The following is a 26158-nucleotide window of genomic DNA, read 5'->3' as shown; positions in this document are numbered from 1 at the left end:
ACAGTTAGAGGATTCACTCATAGCTCAGTCAGTAAAGAATCTGCCTGCAATGTAGGATACCCAGGTTCAATTCCTGGGTCGTGAAGATATCCTGGAAAAGGAAATGGCAACCCACTCCAGTATTCTTGCCTGGAAAATCCCATGGACAGAGGAGCCTGGCAGGCTACAGTCTATGGGACTGCATGAGTTGGACACAACTTAGCAACTCAATCACCACCACCTGAGGACTCACAATTACTGTTTTAAAAACTGACTGCCACCAGACAGAGAAAGACAAATACAAATGGTGTCACTTATATGTGGAATCTAAAATATGACACATGGGAGCTTATTTACAAAGCAGAAATAGACTCAATGACACAGAAAACAAATGTATGGTTACCAAAGGGGAAAAGGGATGAGAGGGATGAATTAGGAGTTTGGGATTAACAGATATCCCGTACAGGGAACTATATCTATTATCTTGCAATAACCTAGAATAGAAAAGAATGTGAAAAAAAAGTACACACACACACAGGAATCACTCTGCTGTACACTTGAAACTAACACAACATTGTAAATCAACTATACTTCAATTTAAACAAAAAGAAAGAAAGAAAGCTGACTACCAAACTATAGTAATCAAAATGGCATGGTACTGGCATAAAGACAGATATAGGATATAGGTCAATGGAAAAGAACCAACAATTCAGAAATAAATCATTACATTTATTTATGGTCAACTGATTTTTGACAAGAATGCCCAGACAATTCTTGGAGAAAGATGTCTTTTAGAAAACAGTATCGAGATAACAGAAAACCCACACGCAAAAAATTGAAACTGGATACTTTCCTCACCCAATATTTAAAACTTAATAAAATGACTCAAAAACCTAAATGTATGAGCTACAACTATAAAACTATTTGAAGAAAACATTGGAAAAAAGCTTAATTTGTTTTGCCAGTGATTTCTTAGATATGATACCACAAGTATAAGCAACAAAAGGAAAATTGACTTCATCAAAATTTAAAACTTTTGGGTAAACACTATCAACTGAGTGAAAAGACAGCCACATGGAATAGTAGAGTATTTGCAAATCATTTATTTGATAAGGGATTAATAATAAGAATACAGAAAGAACTCCCGTAGCTCAATAACAACAAAAATTCAAAAATGGGCAGTGGACTTGAATAGGCTTCTCCAAAGAAGATATACAGATGCCCAATAAGCACATAAAACAATGCTCATCACCACTAATCATTAGAGAAATACAAATCAAAACCCCAAAGAGATATCACAACATACCCATAAGAATAGCTATTATTTTTTTTAAAAAGAAAGAAAATAACCAGCCTTGGCAATGATGAAAGATGTAGGGAAACTGGAACTCTTGTACATTGCTGGTAGGAATGTAAAATGGTGTAACCACTGTGAAAAGAAGCTTGTTGGTTCCTCAAAAACTTAAACATAGAATTACCATATGACATTACCATATGACCCAGCAATTCTATTGGGTTGGCCAAAAAGTTCTGTAAGATATTACAGAAAAACTTGAATGAACTTGTTAGCCAACCAATACTTTTAGCTCTACACCCAAAAAAAGTCAAGTGTCAGTCACTCAGTTGTGCCCAACTCTTTGCAACCCCATGGACTGTAGCCCACCAGGCTCCTCTGTCCATGGAATTCTCCAGGCAAGAGTACTGGAGCGTGTTGCCATTCCCTTCTCCAGGGATCGAACCTGGGTCTTCTGCATTATAGGCAGATTCTTTATTGCTGAGCCACCAGGGAAGCACCTTTAACACCCAAAGGAATTGAAAACAGGGACTTAAACATTTTGTTTAAGGCAGGAGAAGGGGATGACAGTCTTCCCTGGTGGCTCAGATGGTAAAGCGTCTGCCTGCAATGTGGGAGACCCGGGTTCGATCCCTGGGTTGGGAAGATCTCCTGGAGAAGGAAACGGCAACCCACTCCAGTACTCTTGCCTGGAAAATCCCACGGACGGAGGAGCCTGGCAGGCTACAGTCCATGGGGTTGCAAAGAGTTGGACACCACTGAGCGACTTCACTTATTGCTGAGCCACCAGGGAAGCACCTTTAATACCCAAAGGAATTGAAAACAGGGACTTAAACATTTTGTTTAAGGCAGGAGAAGGGGACGACAGAGGATGAGATGACTGGTTGGATGGCATCACCGACTTGATGGACATGAGTTTGAGCAAGCTCTGGGAGTTGGTGATAGACAGGGAAGCCAGGCACAGGGTCCAAGGTGTCACAAAGAGTGGGACACAACTGAGCAACTGAACTGAACTGATCCATAGCACCATCATTCATGACAGCCAAAAGGTGGTAACAACCCAACTGTCCATCAACAGATGAACACATTACAAATGTGGTATACATATACTAATATATTTATACACAGACACATATACACACAATGAAACACTAACCAGCCATAAAAAGTAATGAAGGTCTGATACATGCAACAGCATGGATGAAAAACATCATGCTAAGTACAAGAAGCCCATCACAAAAGACCACATATTGTATATACTGAATAAAATATACTAGAACAGGCAACTCTAAAGAGACTGAAAGGAGTCCCTAGGGTGGCAGTGGTAGGGCAGTTAGCAGACTGGGTATTGACTGCTAATAAGTACTGGGTTTCATTTTACAGTCCTGAAAATGTTCCAAACTGAGTGTAGTGATGGTTCACAACCCTGTGAACATACTAAAGACCACTTGAAATGGCTGAATTATATGGTATGTGAATTATACCTCAATAAAGTTGTTTAAAAAAACCTCAGCTGTAGGAATAATGATCCTGCCTCATGAACCTTTTTGTATAAGCAAAGATACCTCAAGATAAACTATCCCCAATCCTGCTCTACAACAACAACATCAGATTATTCAGCATGGGAAAAACAACTTCCTCCTACTACCCATAATTTCAATCTATACACCAGGCAAAAACTCCCAAAACCACCAGATCATTTCTTTACATCATGAGCCCCCCACTGTACCTTAGCTTCTAAATCTAATTTTACTGGGTTCTACTTCCTGGGAACATTACAATATAATCTGTTCACTAAGTTTGAAGAGATGCCACGAAACAGCTGCCTAGGAATGGCACTCTGGAGGCTATAATTGCTCGGAGCAAGGTTTCTTAATCAGGGGGTCCATGAATTCCCTAACTTTGTATATAAGACACTGTATATATATATTTCTGAGAAGATTCACACCAGATTCTCAAAAGAGTTTATAACCCAAAGGGGAGAATTAGTCAACTGGTTCAACTAATGGTGGCTTTCCATCATTTAATCTCCCTCATACTTATTTGTGGTTGTTAAAATAACGAAGGTGGCTCCTGGCTATAAGGTGGATGAAAGACTAAAAAATTAAAAATTACAAAACTCAACCTAACTGGTTACTTATCAAATGAGCAACTCATTGTTTATGTCAGACTCTGATGACAGGGAAGACTGAAGGCAAAGAGAAGGAGGTGGCAGAGGATGAGATGGTTAGACAGCATCACCGACTCAATGGACATAAACTTGAGCAAACAGTGGAGGGGACAGTGGAGGACAGAGGAAACTCAGGCGACAGTCCATGGGGCTGCAAAGTGTCGGACAGGACTTAGTGACGGAACAAAAACAACCACAGAGACAAGTCCAAAGAGCCAAACTGTTAGAAATTGGAAAATGCTACATCTACTCTAAAATGGATCTAGGTTGAATGAGAGAACACACTATTTTACTCTTTTTCCTTTTAGAAATTCAAAATAACCATTCACTTCTCAAAACAAAAACAAAAACAAAAACCTCCTGTATCTACTGTGTCCCAGATACAATGTTAGCAGTTGAGGATACACGGGGTAGAATCAAGCAATCTCTGCCCTCAAAGAGCTCACAGCATAGTAGTCAGAACTGGCTTTTTGAAAGAACAAGAAATGAGAATTCACAATTTTCTTCCAAGGCAAAACTTTTCCCTTTAGGACCAGTTTCTTAGGAAACCACAGCATATCTTCTAAAGCTTGTCTATTCTGAAACATAGATCATTTATTAAAGTACCTTTCAACTCTTACGATTTCCCTCCTAAATCCTATGCTACAGTGACCTAATACACACTGCAGCTTCTGGGGTCCAATGTGTTTCAGTATGCAGAGAGTAATTACTTTAGTGGGTGTCATGTGTAAAAGGAAATAATAGCACTGAATGAGCCAAAGTTCGCTCTTAAAATTCCAACTTCACACCCTTACACTACTTTCGTACCTTAACTCACAAGACACATTAGCTAACTAAAGTTAAGTCTCACTACAGGTCTGGAAAAGTAGCAATCTAAAGTAATACGAATAAACTCCTTTTTAAAAGTACAGAATTGCAAATATAACTTCCAGACTAAAAAGCGGGTAGACAAATTTTAATTCTTTATAAAATTATTTCTAATTGGATTATTCTTTCCCTGCAATCTAAATACTTCACTAGTAACTTCTATTCCTCTAGCATCTTTCACCAGTTAACTACTTGCTTCCTATTGCTATCCAAATAAACACTCTTACCTGATCATATTCTGAAGCACCAGGGTAAAGAGGCCATCCCAGGAACAGCTCTGCTATCACACAGCCCAATGACCACATATCAATAGCTTCACAAAATGGTAAGCCAAGAATAATTTCAGGGGCTCTAGCAAAAACAAAAATAGCAGATTAAAAAAGATACACACTATTTTGGAAATTGTGCTGTTACTATTCATTTTAGTATTAGTAAAGGTATACTGATTTAATGACACTAAATACAATCTTGGGTATAAAATCTGTAATTTGAAACTTGGCCCTAGATATGGTTCTTGAATTTCAGAAAAGTACTACCCATGTATAAACTACAAACTGCATAATAATCCCTATAGAGTTCAGGAAACATCACATAATCAAACACATTAATATTTCTGCAACAAAACATATGAGCAACCACACTAAGCCAGACAAATACCTTTAACGGCCTTACATTGATTCAAGTCAGGTCTTGCTAATAATAGCTTACACCAAACTTAGAAAAAGATTTAGTTTTGAAAGCTTTCTGAATTTTGAAAATTTAGCACTTTTTATCCTTAGCACCTTTTCAATTACAGAAAAATCAATTAAGTGGCCTGACCAATAAATACTCTTTGTGACAGATATGCCTTCTGTAGAAATAATGGTGGTTCATACCCTAGTTCCATTACTTGAAAGCTGTAGGCAATTAGTTTCTCTGTATGTCATGTTCCTCATTCATAAAATGGAGATGAGTACCTACTACATAGGGCTGTGGTAAGGTTTAAATAAATAAGTAAACAAGAAGATGATAATGCTGAAGATGTTGTTGCTCAAATACTAAAGCTCTTGATCAGTGTCTAGCACACAGTAAGCACTATGAAACTGTTAGATAAAATAATGACTATTATTATTACATCACCATTTTTAAAAGACTGAACCCTCTGTGTGCTTTCAGAAATATTCATTTTGATTAACACTCTAGTGAGAAACCCAACCCTAGGGAACCTTAAAGAGAAGACTACAGTAATATCATAAACTTAGAGCTTTACACACACACACATATATATATATATGTGTGTGAATACATCCAAGGCAAAGTCCCACTTACAGAGAAGGAAACAGACACAAATAGATTAAGAAATCTACCCCAAATCATATAATTAATTAACGGCAGACCTAGAATTTGAATTCTAGTAGTCTAGCTCTGAAGTTGAGTAAATTGTACTATTACTCTCTCTAAGTAAACAAAAGTTAAATACATACCCTGACATGAAAAGCCAACTCACTGAAAAAGACCCTGATGCCGGGAAATATTGAAGGCAAAAGGGAAAAGACGGAGGCAAAGGATGAGAGGTTAGATATCATCACCAACTCAATGGACATGAATTTGAGAAAACTCCGAGAGATAGTGAAGGACAGGGAAGCCTGGCATGCTACAGTCCTCGGGGTCACAGAGTCAGACATGACTTAGCGACTGAGCAATAACAACAAATACATACCCATCTATATACATCTATTTGGCATTGTGGTATACATGGTGTTTTCCAAACTGTGACAAATAGATAAATGGATTCAAGAGGGGGATAATATTAATAAACGACACATATGTAGGGCCAAGTGTGTACCATGCACTGTTGTAGGTTCTTTATAAATATGGGGTTTACTTAATCCTATTTACAACAATCTTATCAAAGTATTATCACTGTTGAGCCCTCAATTACATGATGCACATTTTTCACATTTTAACATCTCTAAAATTGAGACACTTGCAAATGACAGTATATTTTAGTTTAATAGTAATGTTTTTACTTTCTTATTAGTAACATAAATAATATTTCATCTCATAATCAATGGCACTTTGCCTCTACATTAAAAGTATCATTTCTATTTTAAAGATAAAGAAACTGGACACGGACAGGTTAAGGAGCTCAAGGCTGGCCACCAGGCAGTCTGGGTCCAAGAACTGAGCTCTTAAAACACTTTATTATCTCCAAATAATTTCCTTTCCTTCTATTAAGTACCAGAATTTGAATCCGTAAGGACACTCCAGATCCAGATTCTTCATTTAACAGGAGCTAAATGGAAAAGCAGATCTCTCCATTAGGACCCATCTCATAGCTGTCTCCTTGCAAGTGTCCCAAATTTTTACTTTCAAGCAGTATGTGTTTATTGTTGCTCTGTGTGTATGTGGAAGAAGGGGGAGGGGGACAAATATTGAGTGAGGAGGGTATAAAGACATTTCTTTTAATAAGAATATTACTTTCCTAGAGTAATTTTCTAAACAGCCCCTAGAAAACAGGGTAAATTAGAGGACTCCAACAGCATAAGCTCCCGGCCTGCTGGGACTTACACTATGTGACCAGAAAGGGCAGAACCACTAATACCATCAGGTTTTGTTCCATTTGATGTGCCCTGTGTCTTTTTTAGCCAAAGAAAACAACTTTCAAAAGTGACATTCCTGTTGCAGGAGGCTAGAGCCCCACATTACTGATGGAATTTCAGAGTTCAATTAAATACAACCATGTGTCATATTTGAGAGCATTAATAAACTAGAGGGTAAGAGTACCCTGAAACATAAAAGCCTTTCTAAAATTAAAAAAGAACAAAATTTTTACTTTCACTGAGCAGACTCATTAATTTCTAAGTTCATGACAGTGCCAAAAATAGCTGGCAGGGAGAATGCAAATGGCTTTGTGCCAAAATAAAAACTGGGCTTAGAACATTCCTAAACATCAACTGAAGAGCAGCAGATTGATTTTGCCATTCCCACTATACCAGGAAGACATTTCAAAATCTGAAAGGTAGGTCACAGGGAGGGGCCAGGCCACCCAATAACTTACTTTTTTTGAAAGATAGCCAGAACATGTGATAACTGTTAGGCTTCAAAGGCTTAAAATTTCAGGGAAATTAAGAAAAATGCTAATCCCATCCCCCAAACTCCATAAAACAAAAACCCCTGAAGATTGGCTGGAATCAGTTTTTCCATTTGGTCTTGCTCTGCTTCTAAGTAACAAAAGCAGCTAAGGATTTTGAGCTAAAGCTCACTCAAAACAGTTAACTCTGCCACTTCTACTATACAAAATGGTAAGAATCAAAAGCAAAAATACGAAAGCAGTAAAAATAAAATAAGGCTGCTCAATCTACTGAGGACTTTTCACTACCATTACAGCCTCAACATGTTAGACTTATGTAAACTCTAGGAAGCAAAAAGACTGAAGCTATATACTTTTTTTTTTTGAAAATCATTTACAGCAGGTTTACCTCTAAAGACAGAATGGTTTAAACTTTGAATTCAGATCAAAATTCTCTGTAATATTCTAATTACGATAACATCTCTCCCCTTGGCCTCTATTATTTCTCAATCCCTCAATATAAACTAGACACTGAAATTCTGGTTCTACCTCATCTATATAATAAGCTACTCACTCTTCTAGGTTCTTATCAGCTCTGACATTCTAACAACTAGGCAGTAAAAAAGATTACACACAGGAAAAAGGAAAACAAACTAGCAGCCTTGAGTAGAAAAATGGCATTAACTGTACTTTGGACATAGTGACTCTCTTCTTTGAAGATACATTCCGTCCTTAAAGAACAAATACTAAACAAGATTTCCCAACTCCTGTAAATTGAAAAATTCCACCTAAATCATAAAGCTCTGTTTCACTGGAACCCAGAGCAAGCTGAAGTTGGGATAACTTAAGAACACAAATCATTCTCTGCTCATTTTCAGGAACACTCTTGTTTCATCCCACCCATCGCAGAGGCATCAAACCAAATAGATGTTATATAAAGTCTAACTTCCTGCATCTGTAGCTTAGGTGTAACTGTGGTTTCAGTGTCAAACGAAATTGCATTGCTTTTTGTCTAGGATAAACTAACGATTATACACTGGAAGTGAGAAATAGATTTAAGGGACTATATCTGATAGACAGAGTGACTGATGAACTATAGATGGAGGTTCGTGACATTGACCAGGAGACAGGGTACAACCCATCCCCAAGAAAAAGAAATACGAAAAAGCAAAATGGCTGTCTGAGGAGGCCTTACAAATAGCTGTGAAAAGAAGAGAAGCAAAAAGCAAAGGAGAAAAAGAAAGATATACCCATTTGAATGCAGAGTTCCAAAGAATAGCAAGGAGAGATAAGAAAGCCTTCCTCAGTGATCAATGCAAAGAAATAGAGGAAAACAATAAAATGGGAAAGACTAGAGATCTCTTCTAGAATTTAGAGATACCAAGGGAACATTTCATGCAAAGATGGGCTCAATAAAGGACAGAAATGGTCTGGACCTAACAGAAGCAGAAGATATTAAGAAGAGGTGGCAAGAATACACAAGAGAACTGTACAGAAAAGATCTTCACGATCAAGATAATCACTATAGTATGATCACTCACCTAGAGCCAGACATCCTGGAATGTGAAGTCAAGTGGGCCTTAGAAAGCATCACTACGAATAAAGCTAGTGGAGGTGATGGAATTCCAGCTGAGCTATTTCAAATTCTAAAAGATGATTGTGAATGTGCTGCACTCAATATGAGAGCAAATTTAGAAAACTCAGCAGTGGCCATGGGACTGGAAAAGGTCAGTTTCCAATCCAATCCCAAAGAAAGGCAATGCCAAAGAATGCTCAAACTACCACACAATTGCACGCATCTCACACAGCAGTAAAGTAATGCTCAAAATTCTCCAAGTCAGGCTTCAGCAATATGTGAACCGTGAACTTCCAGAGGTTCAAGTTGGTTTTAGAAAAGGCAGAGGAACCAGAGATCAAATTGCCAACATCTGCTGGATCATTGAAAATGCAAGAGAGTTCCAGAAAAACATCTATTTGACTATGCCAAAGCCTTTGACTGTGTGGATCGCAATAAACTGTGGGAAATTCTGAAAGAGATGGGAATCCCAGACCACCTGACCTGCCTCTTGAGAAACCTGTATGCAGGTCAGGGAGCAACAGTTAGAACTGGACATGGAACAACAGACTGGTTCCAAATAGGAAAAGGAGTACATCAAGGCTGTATATTGTCAGCTTGCTTATTTAACTGCTATGCAGAGTACATCATGAGAAACGCTGGGCTGGAAGAAGCACACGCTGGAATCAAGACTGCTGGGAGAAATAGCAATAACCTCAGATATGCAGATGACACCACCCTTACAGCTGAAAGTGAAGAGGAACTAAAAAGTCTCTTGATGAAAGTAAAAGAGAAGAGTGAAAAAGTTGGCTTAAAGCTCAATATTCAGGAAACTAAGATCATGGCATCCGATCCCATCACTTCATGGGAAATAGATGGAGAAACAGTGGAAACAATGACAGACTTTATTTTGGGGAGCTCCAAAATCACTGCAAATGGTGACTGCAGCCATGAAATTAAAAGACCCTGACTCCTTGGAAGGAAAGTTATGACCAACCTAGACAGCATATTAAAAAGCAGAGACATTACTTTGCCAATAAATGTCCATCTAGTCAAGACTATGGTTTTTCCTTTGGTCATGTATGGATGTGAGAATTGGACTTATAGAAAGCTGAGCGCCAAAGAATTGATGCTTTTGAACTGTGGTGTTGGAGAAGACTCTTGAGAGTCCCTTGGACTGCAAGGAGATCCAACCAGTCCATCCTAAGGGAAATCAGTCCTGAATATTCATCATTGTAAGGACTGATGTTGAAGCTGAAACTCCAATACTTTGGCCACCTGATGCAAAGAGCTGACTCATTTGAAAAGACCCTGATGCTGGGAAAGATTGAAGGTGGGAGGAGAAGGGGACAACAGAGGATGAAATGGCTGGATGGCATCACCGACTCAATGGGCATGAATTTGAGTAAACTCCGGCAGGTGGTGATGGACAGGGAGGCCTGTAGTGCTGCAGTCCATGGGGTCACAAAGAGTCAGACACGACTGAGCTGAACTGAACTGAAACTGAAAATATGCTTTCCTTATCTAGACCTTGTCCTTCCATACATAATAAAGTGATCTCAGCTCTAAATAAAGGCCAGCTGGCCTGTTCAAAATGGAAAAGCATTGAGCTGTAAGTATGGCAAACCTTTGTGTCTAAAACCCAAGCCCCAAAGACAGCAACTTTTCTTGGAATTAATCTACATTTACACTTACAGTGGGTTAGGAAATAAAGTATTTTCATCCAGCCACACCTATGGCCAACAGAAACAGCACAGTGGCAAAAACTTATGTCAACTGATAGTATTCTGGCATGTTATCAGCGAGATGAAGCAATGTAAACTAAAAGGGAGGCCAGGGGAAGGCTGGCTCTGGAGCCAGAATGCTCCACTAGTCAAAAGGATTACAGAGAATTTTTCTGAAAAGACAAGAGGGTAAGGATTTAATGGACTCTAATAAAGCAACAATGCAACATGAAGAGAACCACTGTGGATAAAATTAATGATAAAAAAGGAATGCCTGAGCTGCTACTCCCCTTGCCTTAGGCCCACCATCAAGTATTACTGCGATACAGCTTTATAAAACTATAAAAAGAAAAGATAAAAATAGACAAGGGTGGACTGGAAGACAATGTTGTTGAGATATTGGTACTATACAAGATGATTTGCAGATTCAGTGTGATCCCTATCAAACACCAAGGAGTTTTTTTCAGAAACAGAAAAATCCATCCTAAAATTCATACAGAATTTCAGCAGACTCCAAATAGCCAAAACAACCTTGAAAGAAAATAAAACCAGAGGTCTCACACTTTCTGATTTCAAAACAAAGCTACAAGCAGTCAAAAAAGCATGGTACTGGCATAAGGACAGACATTTAGAACAATGGAAAAGAACAGACAGCCCAGAAACAAACCCTCATACTTATGGGCAAAGGATTCTGACAAGAGTGTCAAGACCATTCAATGGAGAAAGGATAGTCTTTTTAGCAAATGGTGCTGGAAAAACTGAATAATCAACATGAAGAAGAATAAAACTGGACCCATACTTCATAGCATACAAAAATTAACCCAAAATGGATCAAAACCCTAAGAGCTAACGCTATTCAAAGAAAACACAGGGGAAAAGCTTCATGACATTGACTTGGCAATCATTTCTTGGATATGATACCAAAAGTACAAAGCAACAGCAACAAAAAGACAAAATTCATCAAAATTTAAAACTTTTGTGCAAATGACACTATCAAAAGGGTGGAAAAGAAACCCCACTGAATGGGAGAAAATGTCTGCAAATCATGTATCTGACCAGGCATTAATACCTAGAGTATATAAAGAACTTTTACAACTCAACAACAACAAAAAAAGACAATCCAATTCAAAAATGGACAAAGAACTTGTCCAAAGAAGATGGCCCCAAAGCACATGAAATGATGTTCATCATCATTAATTATTAGGGAAATGCAAATCAAAAACTATGAGATATCATTTCACATACATAAGGATGGCTATTATCCAAAAACAAAAGAGGTAGAGAGAAAGAAAATAACAACTGTTGGTATGTGGAAAAATTGGAATCTCCCTGCACGGCTGGTGGGAATAAAAAATCATGCAGTGGCTGAGGAAAAGTTTGGTGGCTCCTCAGCAGGTTAAGTCATTACCATCTGAACCAGCAACTCTAATTCTAGTTTTATACCCCCCAAAATGCAAAAACTGGGACTCAAACACTTGAACGTCAATGTTCATTACACCATTATTCACAATAGCCAAAAATGTAGAAACAATCCAAGTGTTCATCAACAGCGGAAAGATAAATAAAATGTGGTATAGACATGCAATGAAATATTCAGTCCTGAAAAGGAATGAAATTCTAATACCTGCCACAGAATTTCAGAGATTAACCTCGAAGACATTATGCTAAGTGAAGTCAGTCAGACCCAAAGGACAAATACTTTATGATTCCACTTATCTGCAATATCTAGAACAGACAAATTCACAGAGACATAAAATCAAACAGAGGTAACTGGGGTGGCTGGTGTAGGAGAATAGAGTAGTTACTGCCTAATGGTGACAGAGATTCTGTTTTGAATGATAAAAAAAATTTGGAAGGATTTCCCTGATTGTCCAGCGGTTAAGAATCTGCCTGCCAATGCAGGGGACATAGGTTCCATCCCTGGTGGGGGACCTAAGATTCCGTGTGTGTGCCTGTGTGTGTGCGAGCGCGAGCTTAGTTGCTCAGTCACGTCTGACTCTTTGTGACCCCACTGACTGTAGCCTGTCAGGCTCCTCTGTCCATGCGATTCTCCAGGCAAGAATACTGGAGTGGGTTGCCATTCCCTTCTCCAGAGGATCTTCCCAACCTAAGGATCAAAGCCAGGCCTCCTGCACTGCAGGCGGATTCGTTATCGTCAGAGTGCAGTGCAGATCACTTGCACCTGGGGCAACTAAGCCCAGGTGCCACAGCTAACGAACCCGCACACCGCAACCAGAGAAAAGCCCGAGCAACAGTGAAGAGCCCGCCTGCCGCTGAAGATCCAGCAGAGCCAGAAAACAAAATTCAGAAGCGGACAGCGGGGAAGGCTACAGGGCATTGTGAAGGCACTGCATGACGCTGAATGGCACGTGTTAAAAAGCTAAGCACCACAATTAGAAAACAAAAAATAGATAGGTGGCATATTTTCTGAATTCCTGCACAGGTTAAAATATCCTTGTATTTTTTTCCCTTGTAATATAAAATTCTTAGTTCAGAATTTCTATTCCCTCAAAATGTATTAGCCAAACATAAAACTTGACAAAATTTATTTTTGGGATCTTTATTACTGTTTCACTTCCTGATTGGGTGTGTGTACAATCTGTGTTTAACACATGACCATCAAAATAAATATCAGATTCCCTAAAATTAATAACTAGACAGATAGATGAGGTACTGAGAAATAAAAGTTCATATAAAGATTTTCTCCTTTCTTCCAGTAATGCGCCTTGACTATAGTATAGACAAAATTCTATATTTTAGCATTTAAGTTCTGTTCCAATAATTACTATGTATTGAAAAGGTAGCTTTATTAGAAGTATCAATATGGAAATATAAATCACTGAAGTATAAGGTGCTTGGGTCAAGGCCATTTTAGGATAACCAAATGAGTTCATATGCAAGTAAGTTCAAAGACCTATGGAGAATATTAAAACAAGAAAAGATCTTAGCAATCATCTAATCCAATTCTATTACGCAAGAGAGAAAACGTAAAATAATAAAATGATGCTACAGTTAAAACCTGGAATTACTCCAAGGCATCTCACCTGCCAAGACTGGAACCTAGAAAAAATAGCAGCATATGCCCAAATTCATCACAAGTAAATATCTTATATATTTAAAGATACTTTAAAATGGGAAGATTATGTATAAAGGTAGCAAGAAGGAATCAGATGCTAGAATAATTCAACTAGGAACAAATTTCAGAATCAGACTGAATTAATTTTTCTAGAGTTAAAATTTCAGAAATAAAATAACGTTACATACAGGAATGCCACATACAGGGAATAAACTGAAATATATTACCCTATTCTGTGCTGAAATCTGTAAATAATTCATTGTTATATGTAGCCCTTTGTAGTACATGCTAAATATAAAGACAGATCTCTAGTTTGAGACACGTTTTTTAGCATTTGCCACTTGCCTGTAGTAACGTGACTGTAAGTAGGTTGAGCACACAGCTTTGGAAACGTGACTAGCAGAACCAAAGTCAATGACCTTCACTCGGTAGGGCTGGCGCACTGGATCAACCAGCATTATGTTTTCAGGCTTAAGGTCAGCATGAATTAGACCAAGGCTCTTGAGCTTCATCAGGGCAGTGGCCACCTGCTGCAAGATTGGCCTGATGTACTTGAGTGGCAGTGGACTAAACTTGTTCTGCTTTAGAAAATCATATAAGTTCTGTTCCAGCATCTCGAACACAAGGCAGGTATGATTCTTATGCTGAAAGCACTCATAAGAACGGACAAAATTATACTCATCAGCATTTTCACTGCTTAGGCGAGAAAGAATGCTCACTTCAATCTGTCCCTGTCTGGCATAGGAGGGGTGGTTCTTCAAGATTTTAATAGCCACAATTTCCTTGGTGCTCCGCTTCCAGCACTTAGCCACCTGTCCAAATGTTCCCCGGCCTAGGAACTCCAAGACTTCATAGCTGTTTGTCATAGAGCAAAGGATCTCATGCTGGACCAGCTGGTAATCCCCTTCTCCGCTGGAACTGCTACTCTTTGTGGTGACAGTGGTGGTCGTGGCAGCAGCACCCACCACAGTCCTGTTTTGCAGCATGAGAGGGGGATGTTCTTCTATGATTTGCACGCTACCGTTGCTGTCAACTTCCTCACTTTTTCTTTTCAATCCACATTTTTGATATGGCTCAAGCAAAGAAACGTTGCTTCTGTGAGTCAGGGTCTGGCTGCTTTGGAAGGTTGACGTAGCAGCACTGGCCGAGCTATCAGCAGCTGTTACAACAATATGCTCCACTGCAGGAGCTGGGAGGAGGAGGCCCTGGTCGTAAGCAGGGATGTTGAAATTTGCTACCTGGTGAGAGGAGTTGGCTTGCCCTTGTGTGGCTGGGAGGGTTTTGCTGTGGGTATAATATTTGTCGTTGCTGCTCTGTCCAGAAACATCCCAGCCAGAGGGCTCTATTTTCAGCTTCTTCGCACTGCAGAAGGCACTCGACGACACTGATGGGGGGGAAAACACCTGCAGCTGTGATGCCATACCTACATTGAGAAAGAGGAAGAGGAATTAAGCCCTTAATTTTATACAACTCCTCACTTAGTACAGTAGGAAATTTTCAGTTCAAAAAACCCACAAGTAAACGTGTATCTGGCTGACGTTTTATTTTATACATTTTCCAAAACTTGTTGCCCATTAAAGAAGGATAAACTTTTTGGTCTAATTACACATCCTGAATCACTCTTTGAGACTCAGCAATAATAGGACAGATTGTTAAAGTGTATGAACATCTATGATGGTTTATAAAATAAAAACAACATCAATAATAATGCCTTAGATGACTGGTCATCTACTATGCACCAAGAGGCAGTCTAAGCACTTCAAACACATTAACTTAATTCTCACCACAACCTTTTTAAAAAGATACTATCCTTACTTCCACTCTAGAGATGAGGAAACTAAGGCAGAGAGTTGTTAAAATAACTTGCCCCAAATAAGAGAGCCAAGTGGCAGGACTAGAATTCAAACCCAAGTTCTTTGGCCTCAGAGTTTATTCCACAGCTCTGTCTTCATTGGAGAAGGCAATAGCACCCCACTCCAGTACTCTTGCCTGGAAAATTCCATGGACGGAGGAGCTTGGTGGGCTGCAGTCCATGGGGCCGCTAAGAGTCAGACACGACTGAGCGACTTCACTTTCACTTTTCACTTTCCTGCATTGGAGAAGGAAATGGCAACCCACTCCAGTGTTCTTGCCTAGAGAATCCCAGGGACAGGGGAGCCTGGTAGGCTGCTGTCTATGGGGTCGCACAGAGCTGGACATGAATGAATCGACTTAGCAGCAGCAGCAGCAGCAGGAGCAGCACTGTCTTCATTCCTGTCCTAATTAGCTTTTTAATCAATTATTTAAATTTAGACATAGATTGTATATAATATTATAACTATACAATTCATAGATGAATCAAATTTGGGCAGGATACTCAACATTGCTAAGTAACAGGTCCAAAAGGATCACCAAGAACAGAAACCATAAAGTAAACCTAGCTGATGACATTTAACACAAATACAGACTTCCTACTTAGGTCTGAAATCTGGCTAGCACAAAACACAAGGTTACAAGGTTAAGCAGGAGCATATATGAAAAACACACCTTCGTTAGCAGGAGAAATTCTATGTAATAATGTTCCTCTCTCCTCAAAAGTGAATTCAATCTTAAACTATGTTCACAGAAAAAGTAGTGTCCAGAACATGGCAGACAATACTCTGTCCACTGCACTGTAAAAGGACCACTGATTAACTGACCAGAAGAAAGGAATCAGGATGAGGTGAAACCTAGAGAGGATCTTCTGAAGAACCTTGGGGAAATCATCCTTAGAAAAATATGGGGAAAGGTAACAAGAATTGCCCACTGATATACAGACACCTCGAGCTCAATAAGCCCAAAGACTAATTACAAATTTGGACCAATATGGACTTTAGACTAAAGTCCAAACTTGGCACTGTGGTAAAGACTCTGCCTGCTAATGCTGGAGACGTGAGATGTGGGTTCCACCCCTGGGTCAGGAAGATCCCCTGGAGGAGGGCATGGCAACCCATTCTAGTACTCTTGCCTGGAAAATTCCATGGACAGAAGAGCCTGGCAGACTGCAGTCCGTAAGGCTGCAAAGAGTCAGACACAACTGAGCACAAATGTCCAGAGAGTTGACTGAGCACACAAGCCATTTCATATTTATCTTCTCCCTTCCCAACTATATAACCCTCAGATGCCTCAGGGCTCATACTATCCTCCTCCTCTTGTTTCCCTCTTTTTACTACTTTCCAACAGTATTCATCTGTTTCTCTATTTGTAAATTTTCTCTAACCCAAACTCCTCTCTGCAGCTCCAAATCCTTATTTCACACTTCAGTCTGGATCCCTTAGAGACATCTCAATTCAACATGCCCCAAATTCAACTTTTTAAGACTCCCAAACCCAGTTGTTCACCTCAACTGAGAGACACTACCACACATCCAATATCTCAAGCAGAAAATCTAGGTGGCAATGAGTCTCTGTTTCTTAATCTACAAAATGGTGACAGCAATACCTATATTTTGGGGCTCTTCTGAGAATTAAATGATTTAATACAGAGGACAGGCTTAGTGTCTAGAACTCATTTAATATTATTATCCTGACTCATTCCCCTCCCTTACTACCTTCCCTTGGGCTTCCCTCGTGGCTCAAACGGTAAAGCGTCTGCCTACACTTCAGGAGACCCGGGTTTGAGCCCTGGGTCGGGAAGATCCTCTGGAGAAGGAAATGGCAACCCACTCCAGTACTCTTGCCTGGAAAATCCCATGGAGGAGCCCGGTCGGCTATAGTCCATGGGGTCGCAAAGAGTCGGACACGACTGAGCAACTTCACTACACTATACTACCTTCCCTTAATCCCCGTGTCTAATCTTATAACCAAATCTCATCACTCCACCTTCTAAGTGAAGCTGTCTTACAAAATCTCCTCACTTCAATTCCTCCACCACTCCAGCCATGCTGCCCTTTTTGCAGTTTTGGGGAGGCCCTCTAGTATGCTGGGAGAATTTGTTAGGAAAACTGTTTCCTTCCTCTCACAAACTCTGTCACCACTGCATTCCCAACAGCATGCTGTTCCTACCTTATAACATTAAATTATTTATTTATAATGTTATATTCCCAGGTACGGTAAAAGTTCCATGAGCGCTGGGACCGTATCTGTCTTGCGTCACCAGAACGTGCCACACACGCTGGCGATATACAGACACTCAGTATCTGCTGGGTGATTTGACCGCTGCCAGCCAACCTCATTTCTAGTCCCTACTGCTTGTGCTAAACTCCAGGATACTCAAATGCTTGTTTTGGCTTTTTGACATCCCTCTTTTAGCTGTGCTGTCCTTGCGATAATGGGGGAAGTCTCCCCTCTAGTAGAGACTGTAGCTTTATTAGTCATAAGAGAATAAACACACATACCTAGAAAGGAAGGAAACATGGCAAAGGGATGTTACAGAACATAAAGAAGCAATGTGTGTTTTTCTTTGTGCCTGGATGTAGCTAAAAACCATCTGCACTGGACCAAAGAGCTGAAACGAAGAACCCTCAACCTTCAATTTCTAAAATGCTGTCTGGATTTACTTTGAACAGGGTTTCCATAATTTATAAGCACCTTGAAGAGAAAAAAAGTGTAAATTAAAAGAACATTATTGCAGTTTAACTCCTAGGTTACAAATTCACAAATCATCTTGTTCCACCTATATCACTGACATAATACCAAACTATAATAAAACAAAAACTGAAATCAAGTAGTGCCTTTACAAAATTTACCTATTAATATATGAAAAAATAACATCATAAAATCAAACATTTTTGAAATTGGTTTCCATCATATATTTGCTAAATCTTTTAGCACAACCTTCTTATACCTGAAAGTGAAAAAGTGAAAGTGAAGTCCCTCAGTTGTATCTGACTCTTGGCAACCCCATGGACTGTACCCTATCAGGCTCCTCTGTCCATGGGATTTTCCAGGCAAGGGTACTGGAGTGGGTTGCCATTTCCTTCTCCAGGGGATCTTCCCCCAACCAGGGATTGAACCCAGGTCTCCCACATTGCAGGCAGATGCTTTACCAACTGAGCCACCAGGGAAGCTTCTACCTAAGAGTATCATAAAACTATCTGAATACAAAATTTGCAGTTTGTAGCTATGTTAGGAATATGGAGGTTTAAAGTAATAACACTGAAAAGAATTCATGAAATATAACAACAAATGTTTAAAGTATGCTCCTAATTAGACACTTCGTAAAAATATTCTATTTACCAGAGCAACGTAATGACAACTTGTCACCCAATGAACTAAATAACAGATACTGATGGCTTCAAATTCACACTGAGCATTGCAAAAAGTACAAGTTCTAAGAAACTGTTCTGAAAGTTTAAGTATATAAATGAATATAATTCTTATCCAGTAAGACAAATTTAAGTCCACCCATAGGGAAATAACAACCCACAATTTCAGTGGCCTTCCCCCTCCCCCCACCCCCCAGCAAGGGTATGTGATACTGTGGTCAACAGTTTGCCACCAGAACTCTTACAGTGTGGGTGACATTCATCCTGACCTCAACTAGCACTATGTGGGGGAAAAAAAAAAAATCAAAACTGCCTAGAAAAATCTACAGTCTTAACTTACATTACCATTTGAAACTCAGCTAAAAACAGCCATCCCTAGACACAAAATACTATGTCTCACAAAATTTGCGTTGTCAAATGGGGAGACACTTTTCTTCCTAGGCTGAGACTTCCCAAACAAAACTATGCAACAGAATTAACATCTGTGAAATATTTACTATGTATCACACTCTGTTGAGCATATTACACATATTTTCAATTCACATGAGAACTGCCCCCAATAAATTAAAAGCTAACTTCCTGAAAATGTTGCACCTCTTGACTCTAGCAGTAAACTAGTCTTTGCATTTCAAACCTGATTTTCCAAGGATTTAGCTATCTAAATATAATGACAAACTTGCCCACTGAATTAATCCCAAACCAGAACCGGTAGCCAAAAGGCTACTGGTACGTGTATGTATTACTAAAAAGAGAACTGAGTCTTGCTAGGATCCAAGGCCGGAGAAGGCAATGGCACCCCAGTCCAGTACTCTTGCCTGGAAAATCCCATACATGGAGAAGCCTGGTAGGCTGCAGTCCATGGGGTCACTACGAGTCGGACACGACTGAGCGACTTCACTTTCACTTTACACTTTCACACACTGGAGAAGGAAATGGTAACCCACACTCCAGTGTTCTGGCCTGGAGAATCCCAGGGACGGGGGAGCCTGGTGGGCTGCCGTCTATGGGGTCACACAGAGTCGGACACGACTGAGCAACTTAGCAGCACAGCAGGATCCAAGGCTATCAAAAACAGTCAAGTTAAGAGCTTCCCCACTCCCTCCCATGAGCACATCTATTTGACAATATTAACGGGGTGCCCCACCTTAGCGACAGGATTCCCTGGTAGCTCAGTGGTACAGAATCGCCTGCCAGTGCAGGAGAAACAAGTTCATTCCCTGGGTGGGGAAGATCCCCTGGAGAAGGAAATGGCAACCCACTCCAGTATTCTTGCCTGGAAAATCCCACAGACAGAGGAGCCTGGCGGGCTACAGACCATGCATGGGTCGCAGAAGTGCTGGACATGACTTAGCAACTAAGCAACAACCACTACCATCCTATGGGCACTACAGGTAGATAAGCAAAAAGTGAAACTGTTAGTTGCTCAGTTGTGTCAGACTTTGCGACTCCATCTTCTATAGCCTGCCAGGCTCCTCTATCCATGGAATTCTCCAAGCAAGGATACTCAAGTGGGTTGCCATTTCTTTCTCCAGGGGTCTTCCCGACCCAGGGATCGAACCCCAGTCTCCTGCATTGCTGGCAGATTCTTTACCCACTGAGCTACCAGAAAGCCCACAGGTAGATAATCTTACCATAAAGAATTCAGATATTATAATTATGAATGAAACTGCTGGGTATGACAATCAAAGTTACCACTGGTCAGTGTTTTGCCTTAGTCTTCAGTAACTTCCTTCTTCTCCCTGAGACACCAATAATAAATTCCCAATGCTTTTACTTGGTGTCACCTTTGTCTTTTTGATACAATTTAACAATTGGTTAACTAAATAACTATAAAATCAGTACTATATACTGATTTCTTCCTCTAGAACTTGTCCTCAGCTGCCATGCACACAGATGTACATATTCTCCAGTACACTGATATAGAAAGAGTATTCAGTGGGTAAATAAGAATACACATTCTGTAAAAAAAGGTAAGACTGGGAAGAAAACTCTTCCATTGGAACACCAAATATCTCTCACTCCACCCCTACTGTACAATCCTGTACTGCTTACTTCAACTGCCTAACCTGTCTCCCCAAATGGTAGTCTTTGGCCTTCTTTTTAAGCTCCCTTCTCCAATTCATTCTTCACCTTACAATCAAAGTTTTTACACATGCATATCTATCTCCCACTTAAAATTTTAGAATAAAGTCCAAAATCTCTCATTTGGATTGTCAGGCTTTGTAAGCTCTGGACCCTGACTATTTTGTAGCCTCATTTCACCAACTTTCCCGCAGCACTTCCTTTTCCAGTAGTTCTAAATATCTCTGGGTCTAAACTTGACTTCTCCTGCCTCAGTTCCTTCACACATAACATTGTCTCTCTAAATTTCATTCTACCCTTTTAGTTAGCCTTCTTTTAACTACCATTTATCCTTTCAGCCTCTACTTAAAGCTCATGTTTTCAGTGTGGCACAAGACTGTTGGTCTGGATTATAGTTTAGTCTCTCCTCCATCCCATGCACAAAGCCAGACTCCATTTACCAGTCCCTCTCTCCAATACAAAGTGATACATGAGCCTTTAGCATTCTCTTCCTTTTCCACCAAGAGGAACCCACGAAGACCCAGTTTCTGCCAGGAGACAACACTCGAGGGAGGGCAGAGCAGCAAGATGCAAAGAGCACGGGTACCTGAATGATCATATAGAACAGAGTCCCCTGCCCATCAAAAAGTAGCAGAAGAAGGACCCAAAAAGGAAAACAAGGGCCAGAACACATACTGACTTGTGGGCCACTCTGGATTTTTATTCTAAGTATGACTATTTGAAATTATTTATTTAAAAGTTAACGTCTAAAAAAAAAAGTTGACTTCCCTTCTGAACTGCAAGTTCTAAGAGGGCAATTGTCAATAGCAGAGTATCATCTTCCTTTGTATCACCAGCATCAATCATAATGGATGGAATACAGCATGTGTCAAATGTTTGATAGAATGAATGACTATAAAGAGACCATGTCATTTCTCCATATATAAAGGGATCTCAGAAGTCATTCTCACTAAATTACAGAAATACACGTGATAAAAATTACAGCCTCTTGTCTATAAGAGAATACTTTTCTAAGTATAGTAATATAGAAGAAAAAAATAACCTTGAAGCCCTGAGGACACTATTTGAATCAAAGTTCCCCACCCCCTTTCCTGTAGCACTTCCTTCATATGGAACCATGTGAAAGGAGCCAGTTCCCCAACCAGTATGCAAAAACAGGGTGTGGAATAGTGGTGTTAGCTGACAAAGTAGTAACTCTACAATTCTATGTAATTTCCAGCCATTTAAACCAATTTTGGAATATTTTGGTAAACTGGCTGAGGTGCTTTCCTTCTAGGGAAGAAATTTTTTTCCTAAATTTCAATAGCTCTCTTAGATTTATTTGGAATGACAAACCTAAAGCAACAGAACAAAAGAAAAGTAGGCTTTTCTGGTGTTTGGTAAAATGGTACTATCCTAGTATGTGCACAGGACAGTCTATAATATCTATAAAGTTAACAGTAAAGAAAACTATACCTCAGTTTCTATCATAAGAAAAACGGCAAATTAACAAAGCATAGACCAATATGAAACACGAACACTAAGAGAGGACCTTTAGCCAGAAAGGGCCTAAGGAAAATAGGACTCAAGTAAGGTAACAACAGTCTGACAGATGGAAGGCAGATGAAGGTCTTACAGATGAAAGAGCTAACTTGAGAAAGTATTCCAGGGGATATGGAAAAATGAAAAGCTGTTTAGAGTATTTGACTGGAGAAGACACTGGCAAAAAAAAAGTACAGGGATTCTTGCAGCTAAAATAGAGCTTAAAAGACCCTTTCTAAAATGCCCTAGAGAAAAAGTAGACCCAAGAAAGCCACACAAGTTTTACCCAGAGCTAATTAACAGTAATGCTGTCAAAAAATTCAGGTTTTCTGATTCTTTTTCATTAAGTATGGTGGGAAAGCATTGTCCCAGGCATCCTTAAAGAAGCCAAAAGAAATGCACCCAAGTTTCCCTGTCTCCAAAGAACTTAAAATGTTGCTTAGTTAGTGTGACACATAAAAAAGAAAAATATAAAAACAGGATGTAAAAATTTTTTTAAGTGTCAAATTATGCTTTACAAAAATACATAAGGTATTTAGGGAGCTGGGAGATTGGAAACAAAAAATAAAAACAAAAAAGGAACCAAAAAGCAAATCAATGACTGTTGAAGTGGTACTTGAAAGAAAAATTATTTTGATGACTTCTGTTCAGAATGGCATTACATTTAAGGGAAGACACTGGGGAGGAATTAATAACTGTAACTTTAAAAATTATGGATTGCTTTATACAGTCATGAAAATAAAAGGGCCAATCAGGAAGTTCATGTTTGCAAAATTACCTCAAATTACAGAAGAACCAGTTACAATATATAACTAACAAGTTGCCCAAGTTCCAAGTGTAAGAAGTTCATAAGGCAGGTTTGGCTCACTGATTTCTACCAACAGAACCAATGACTAAGCTGTGCTTATGAAAACCAAACCACAGAAAAAAAGAATTCTATTTTCCAGAGAATTGTGGATGTTGAGATTATCTTTTTTTTTTTTTCCCCCCTGTTAGTAGAAAGTTCTGGTTTGGTTTTCAATCTCAAGTTACCAATCAACTTATTCTGCAATCCATAAAACTACAGTGTCCAGATAGAATAAAGATATCGCCAGCGAAAGTCTTATTATTAACCAGAGTCAGTATATTTACAAGATCTCATTCACCATTTTACTGGTAAAATGCTTTACTAGCCTGACTGCCTCCAGTTGCAACCACAAGTACCTTACCAAAATATTCTTCAAGCCAGGGAACAGTGTCTTAAAGTCAATGATATCCTTCTTCACACCATCATACCAGTTCTACAACACAGAACCCCGAGATTATTACATGTATCTCCAAAATCACCAGCTGCATTAACAACAACTATATAAAATGACCTGTTAGTATATTTTTTAGATGTTTTACAGAAAGCTTTAGACCTACATATGAAAAAGAGCTGGTAATGATTTGCATTCTCTATAATCTTAAAAAAAACTACACTACAGACCAGGAATCAAAAATAGCTTTACACAAACAAGAGCAAAATTGTAGGTTTTGCTGAGGGCATCAGCCACTTAATTTAACCCCATTTCATCAGGAGCAGGAAGCCATGCTGCTGTTTTCATCAGTTACTAGGAAACAAATAAGATAAAGGAAGGATTGGGCAGAAGAGTCTATAGCTGAAATTAATAATTTGATACAGTGACTGAAAATTCCCAAAGGAAAAAAGCACCTAGAGCTGCCTCAAAAAAGAGAATCTGCAACATAATCAATGGTTTAATTGGAGAAAAGACACACTCGAGCTTGGGGCTGTTTTTTCCCCCCTTCTCTAGCCCCTCCTCCCTTCCCCCACCTAAACAGGAAAGAAAGCGCGCCCAGCGTAAACACAGGCCAAACCTCACGGTTTGTCACCACAACAAACTGGAGGTTAGACCAGTGCTCTTGGAGACTGAGTCCCAGGTCTCGGTTGCTAGGCACAAAAACGGCCTCTTTCCCACAGACCTGTGAACACCGGGGCGGGGGTGGGGGTGGGGGACTGGGGCGCGGAGGCTCACCCAAGAGTTTTGGTGGTTTCCTCCCACCCCACCCCCGAGACTTTTTTTTTTTTTTTTAACGAAAGCTTTGGCAAAGTGGCGACAAACAGCAAAAGTTTCCCTTTGAGCCAGACTTCTAGATCTACCTAACACAGATATACATTTAGGTTGGCCGGTCCCACGGAGTCTCCACCATCATCACGATTTACCAAGCTAACGATTAAAGAACACAAGCGGAGAGGATAGGAGGGCTTCCACACCCACCCCACCGCCGCCGTCCGTTCAGACACCGCTTCCTTGTCCCCAGCAGCACAGATAGCCCCAAACCAAGGCGCTAAGCAGAGCTGTGAAATTCACACGCGCAAGCCATACAGTGGGAACCGGCCACGACACCCGAGGAAAAACCGGCCGGGTGAGGAGACGCCAGGCGGCCCCCTGTCATCTGAGGACAACACGCCCAGGAGAGAAGTGGCAGGACGCAGGAGGAGTTGCCCCGAAAAGAAGCCCACAGCCTCCCCACTTTCTTGGGAACGCCATCCCCTCCGCGGCCGGGCCGCAGGGCTTGGCGCCGGGTCCCGGGTGGGGGCTGCCGAGGGAGGCGCCCCCCGCAAGGCCGGGCGCCCCGGAGAGCCCGCGGCCAGCCTGGCCCCGCCTCGGGGACCCGATAGGAGATCGCTCCCCGCCGAGGCCCCTGCCCGCCCGCTCTCCCGCCTCGACTCACCGCCGGTGTGTCTTCTGGTTCTCAGCCGCGAGCTGGGGCTGCCGTGAGGAGGCGGCGGAGGAGACGAGATCCGGGGCCCCGCCGCCGGGTCATCATACCCCCTGCGCGAGCCGGCCCGGGCCCCGGCCCCCGCCCCCCGGAGCCGTCCCCGCGCCCGTCCCGCGAGGGGAGCCTTCTCAGCCTCCCGCCCGCTCCACCGCCCGGCCCCTCTCCGCCGCCGCCGCCGCCTCAGACCCGCGCGCTCCCTCCTCGGCCTCCCGCTGCTGTCCGGGGCCACCGCCGGGCCCCTAGCTCCGCAGCCGCGGTTGTCGCCAGACCCGACAAGCTGAGCGCCGAGCGTCCGCCCTCATCCGGCCCGCCCCGCCTCACGGGAACTAGTCCCGGGTCCCGCGCCATGACACCTACTGAGGCGGAAGTCCGGGAGAGCGGGAGGATTACGACGACCTCATATTACGGGTGGGAGTGGAAGTGGGAGTGAGTGGACCTCCGTGGGGAGCCAGTGTGGATCGAGTGCTGGGGCCATCTCCCCGCCCCCTCCGCACGGCCAACACCGAGGTGACTTAAAGGTGCCTAGTGTCGGTGTGAGGTCCAGGTTTAAAATGTCATCCCCGCTAGTGTGACATCACCACCGCCTAGTGTGACACCTCCAGAGATTGAGCAGCGCGCGGGGAGACAGCTGGGGAGGAATGACCCAAGTTTAGGCTTTAATGTTTCCTCGCTATCTAGAGACGTTCTAGCTGCTTGGCAGAGGTGTACGGGATCTGTGAGCCTCCACGCCCATTACGGCCCCCTCAGGGGGCTCTTCCATTCCCTCCTAGGGAAGCTGGGTTTGCAACAGGAGGTGAGAAAGAATAGCTGTACTCTGAACCCTACCCCTCAAGCGCTTCAGTGAGCTCATA

At 41.1% G+C, this 26158-nt stretch overlaps 2 protein-coding genes across 6 annotated transcripts in view; one reads left to right on the top strand and one right to left on the bottom strand.

Annotated features, from left to right (window-relative positions):
• The window catches only part of HIPK1 (homeodomain interacting protein kinase 1), a 56159-nt gene extending 30590 nt beyond the window's left edge, over positions 1-25569 (bottom strand). For 4 of the 5 annotated variants that reach the window (XM_004002348.5, XM_015092182.3, XM_042252866.1 and 1 more), the window contains exons 1-3: positions 25260-25569; positions 14063-15140; positions 4538-4661 (exon numbers count right to left, since the gene is read on the bottom strand). In XM_004002348.5, coding sequence (XP_004002397.1) covers positions 4538-4661; positions 14063-15138 — 1200 coding nt within the window. In that variant the 5' untranslated portion in view covers positions 15139-15140; positions 25260-25569. Of the gene's footprint in view, positions 1-4537; positions 4662-14062; positions 15141-23752; positions 23825-25259 lie in introns of all 5 variants that reach the window. The other variant, XM_042252858.1, reaches the window with a different exon arrangement.
• LOC114116973 (basic proline-rich protein-like) lies at positions 20617-25737 on the top strand. Its single transcript, XM_027975472.1, has 3 exons — positions 20617-20638; positions 24849-25225; positions 25285-25737. The coding sequence occupies exons 1-3, from the start codon at positions 20617-20619 to the stop codon at positions 25735-25737; spliced, it is 852 nt and encodes a 283-aa protein (XP_027831273.1).
• The last annotated feature ends 421 nt before the right edge of the window (positions 25738-26158 follow it).

This window comes from Ovis aries, chromosome 1, assembly GCF_016772045.2.
Source record: "Ovis aries strain OAR_USU_Benz2616 breed Rambouillet chromosome 1, ARS-UI_Ramb_v3.0, whole genome shotgun sequence".
NCBI lineage: Eukaryota > Metazoa > Chordata > Mammalia > Artiodactyla > Bovidae > Ovis > Ovis aries.
The sequence above is the reverse complement of the archived record's forward strand: the minus strand, read 5'-3'. Positions and strand labels throughout refer to the sequence as shown.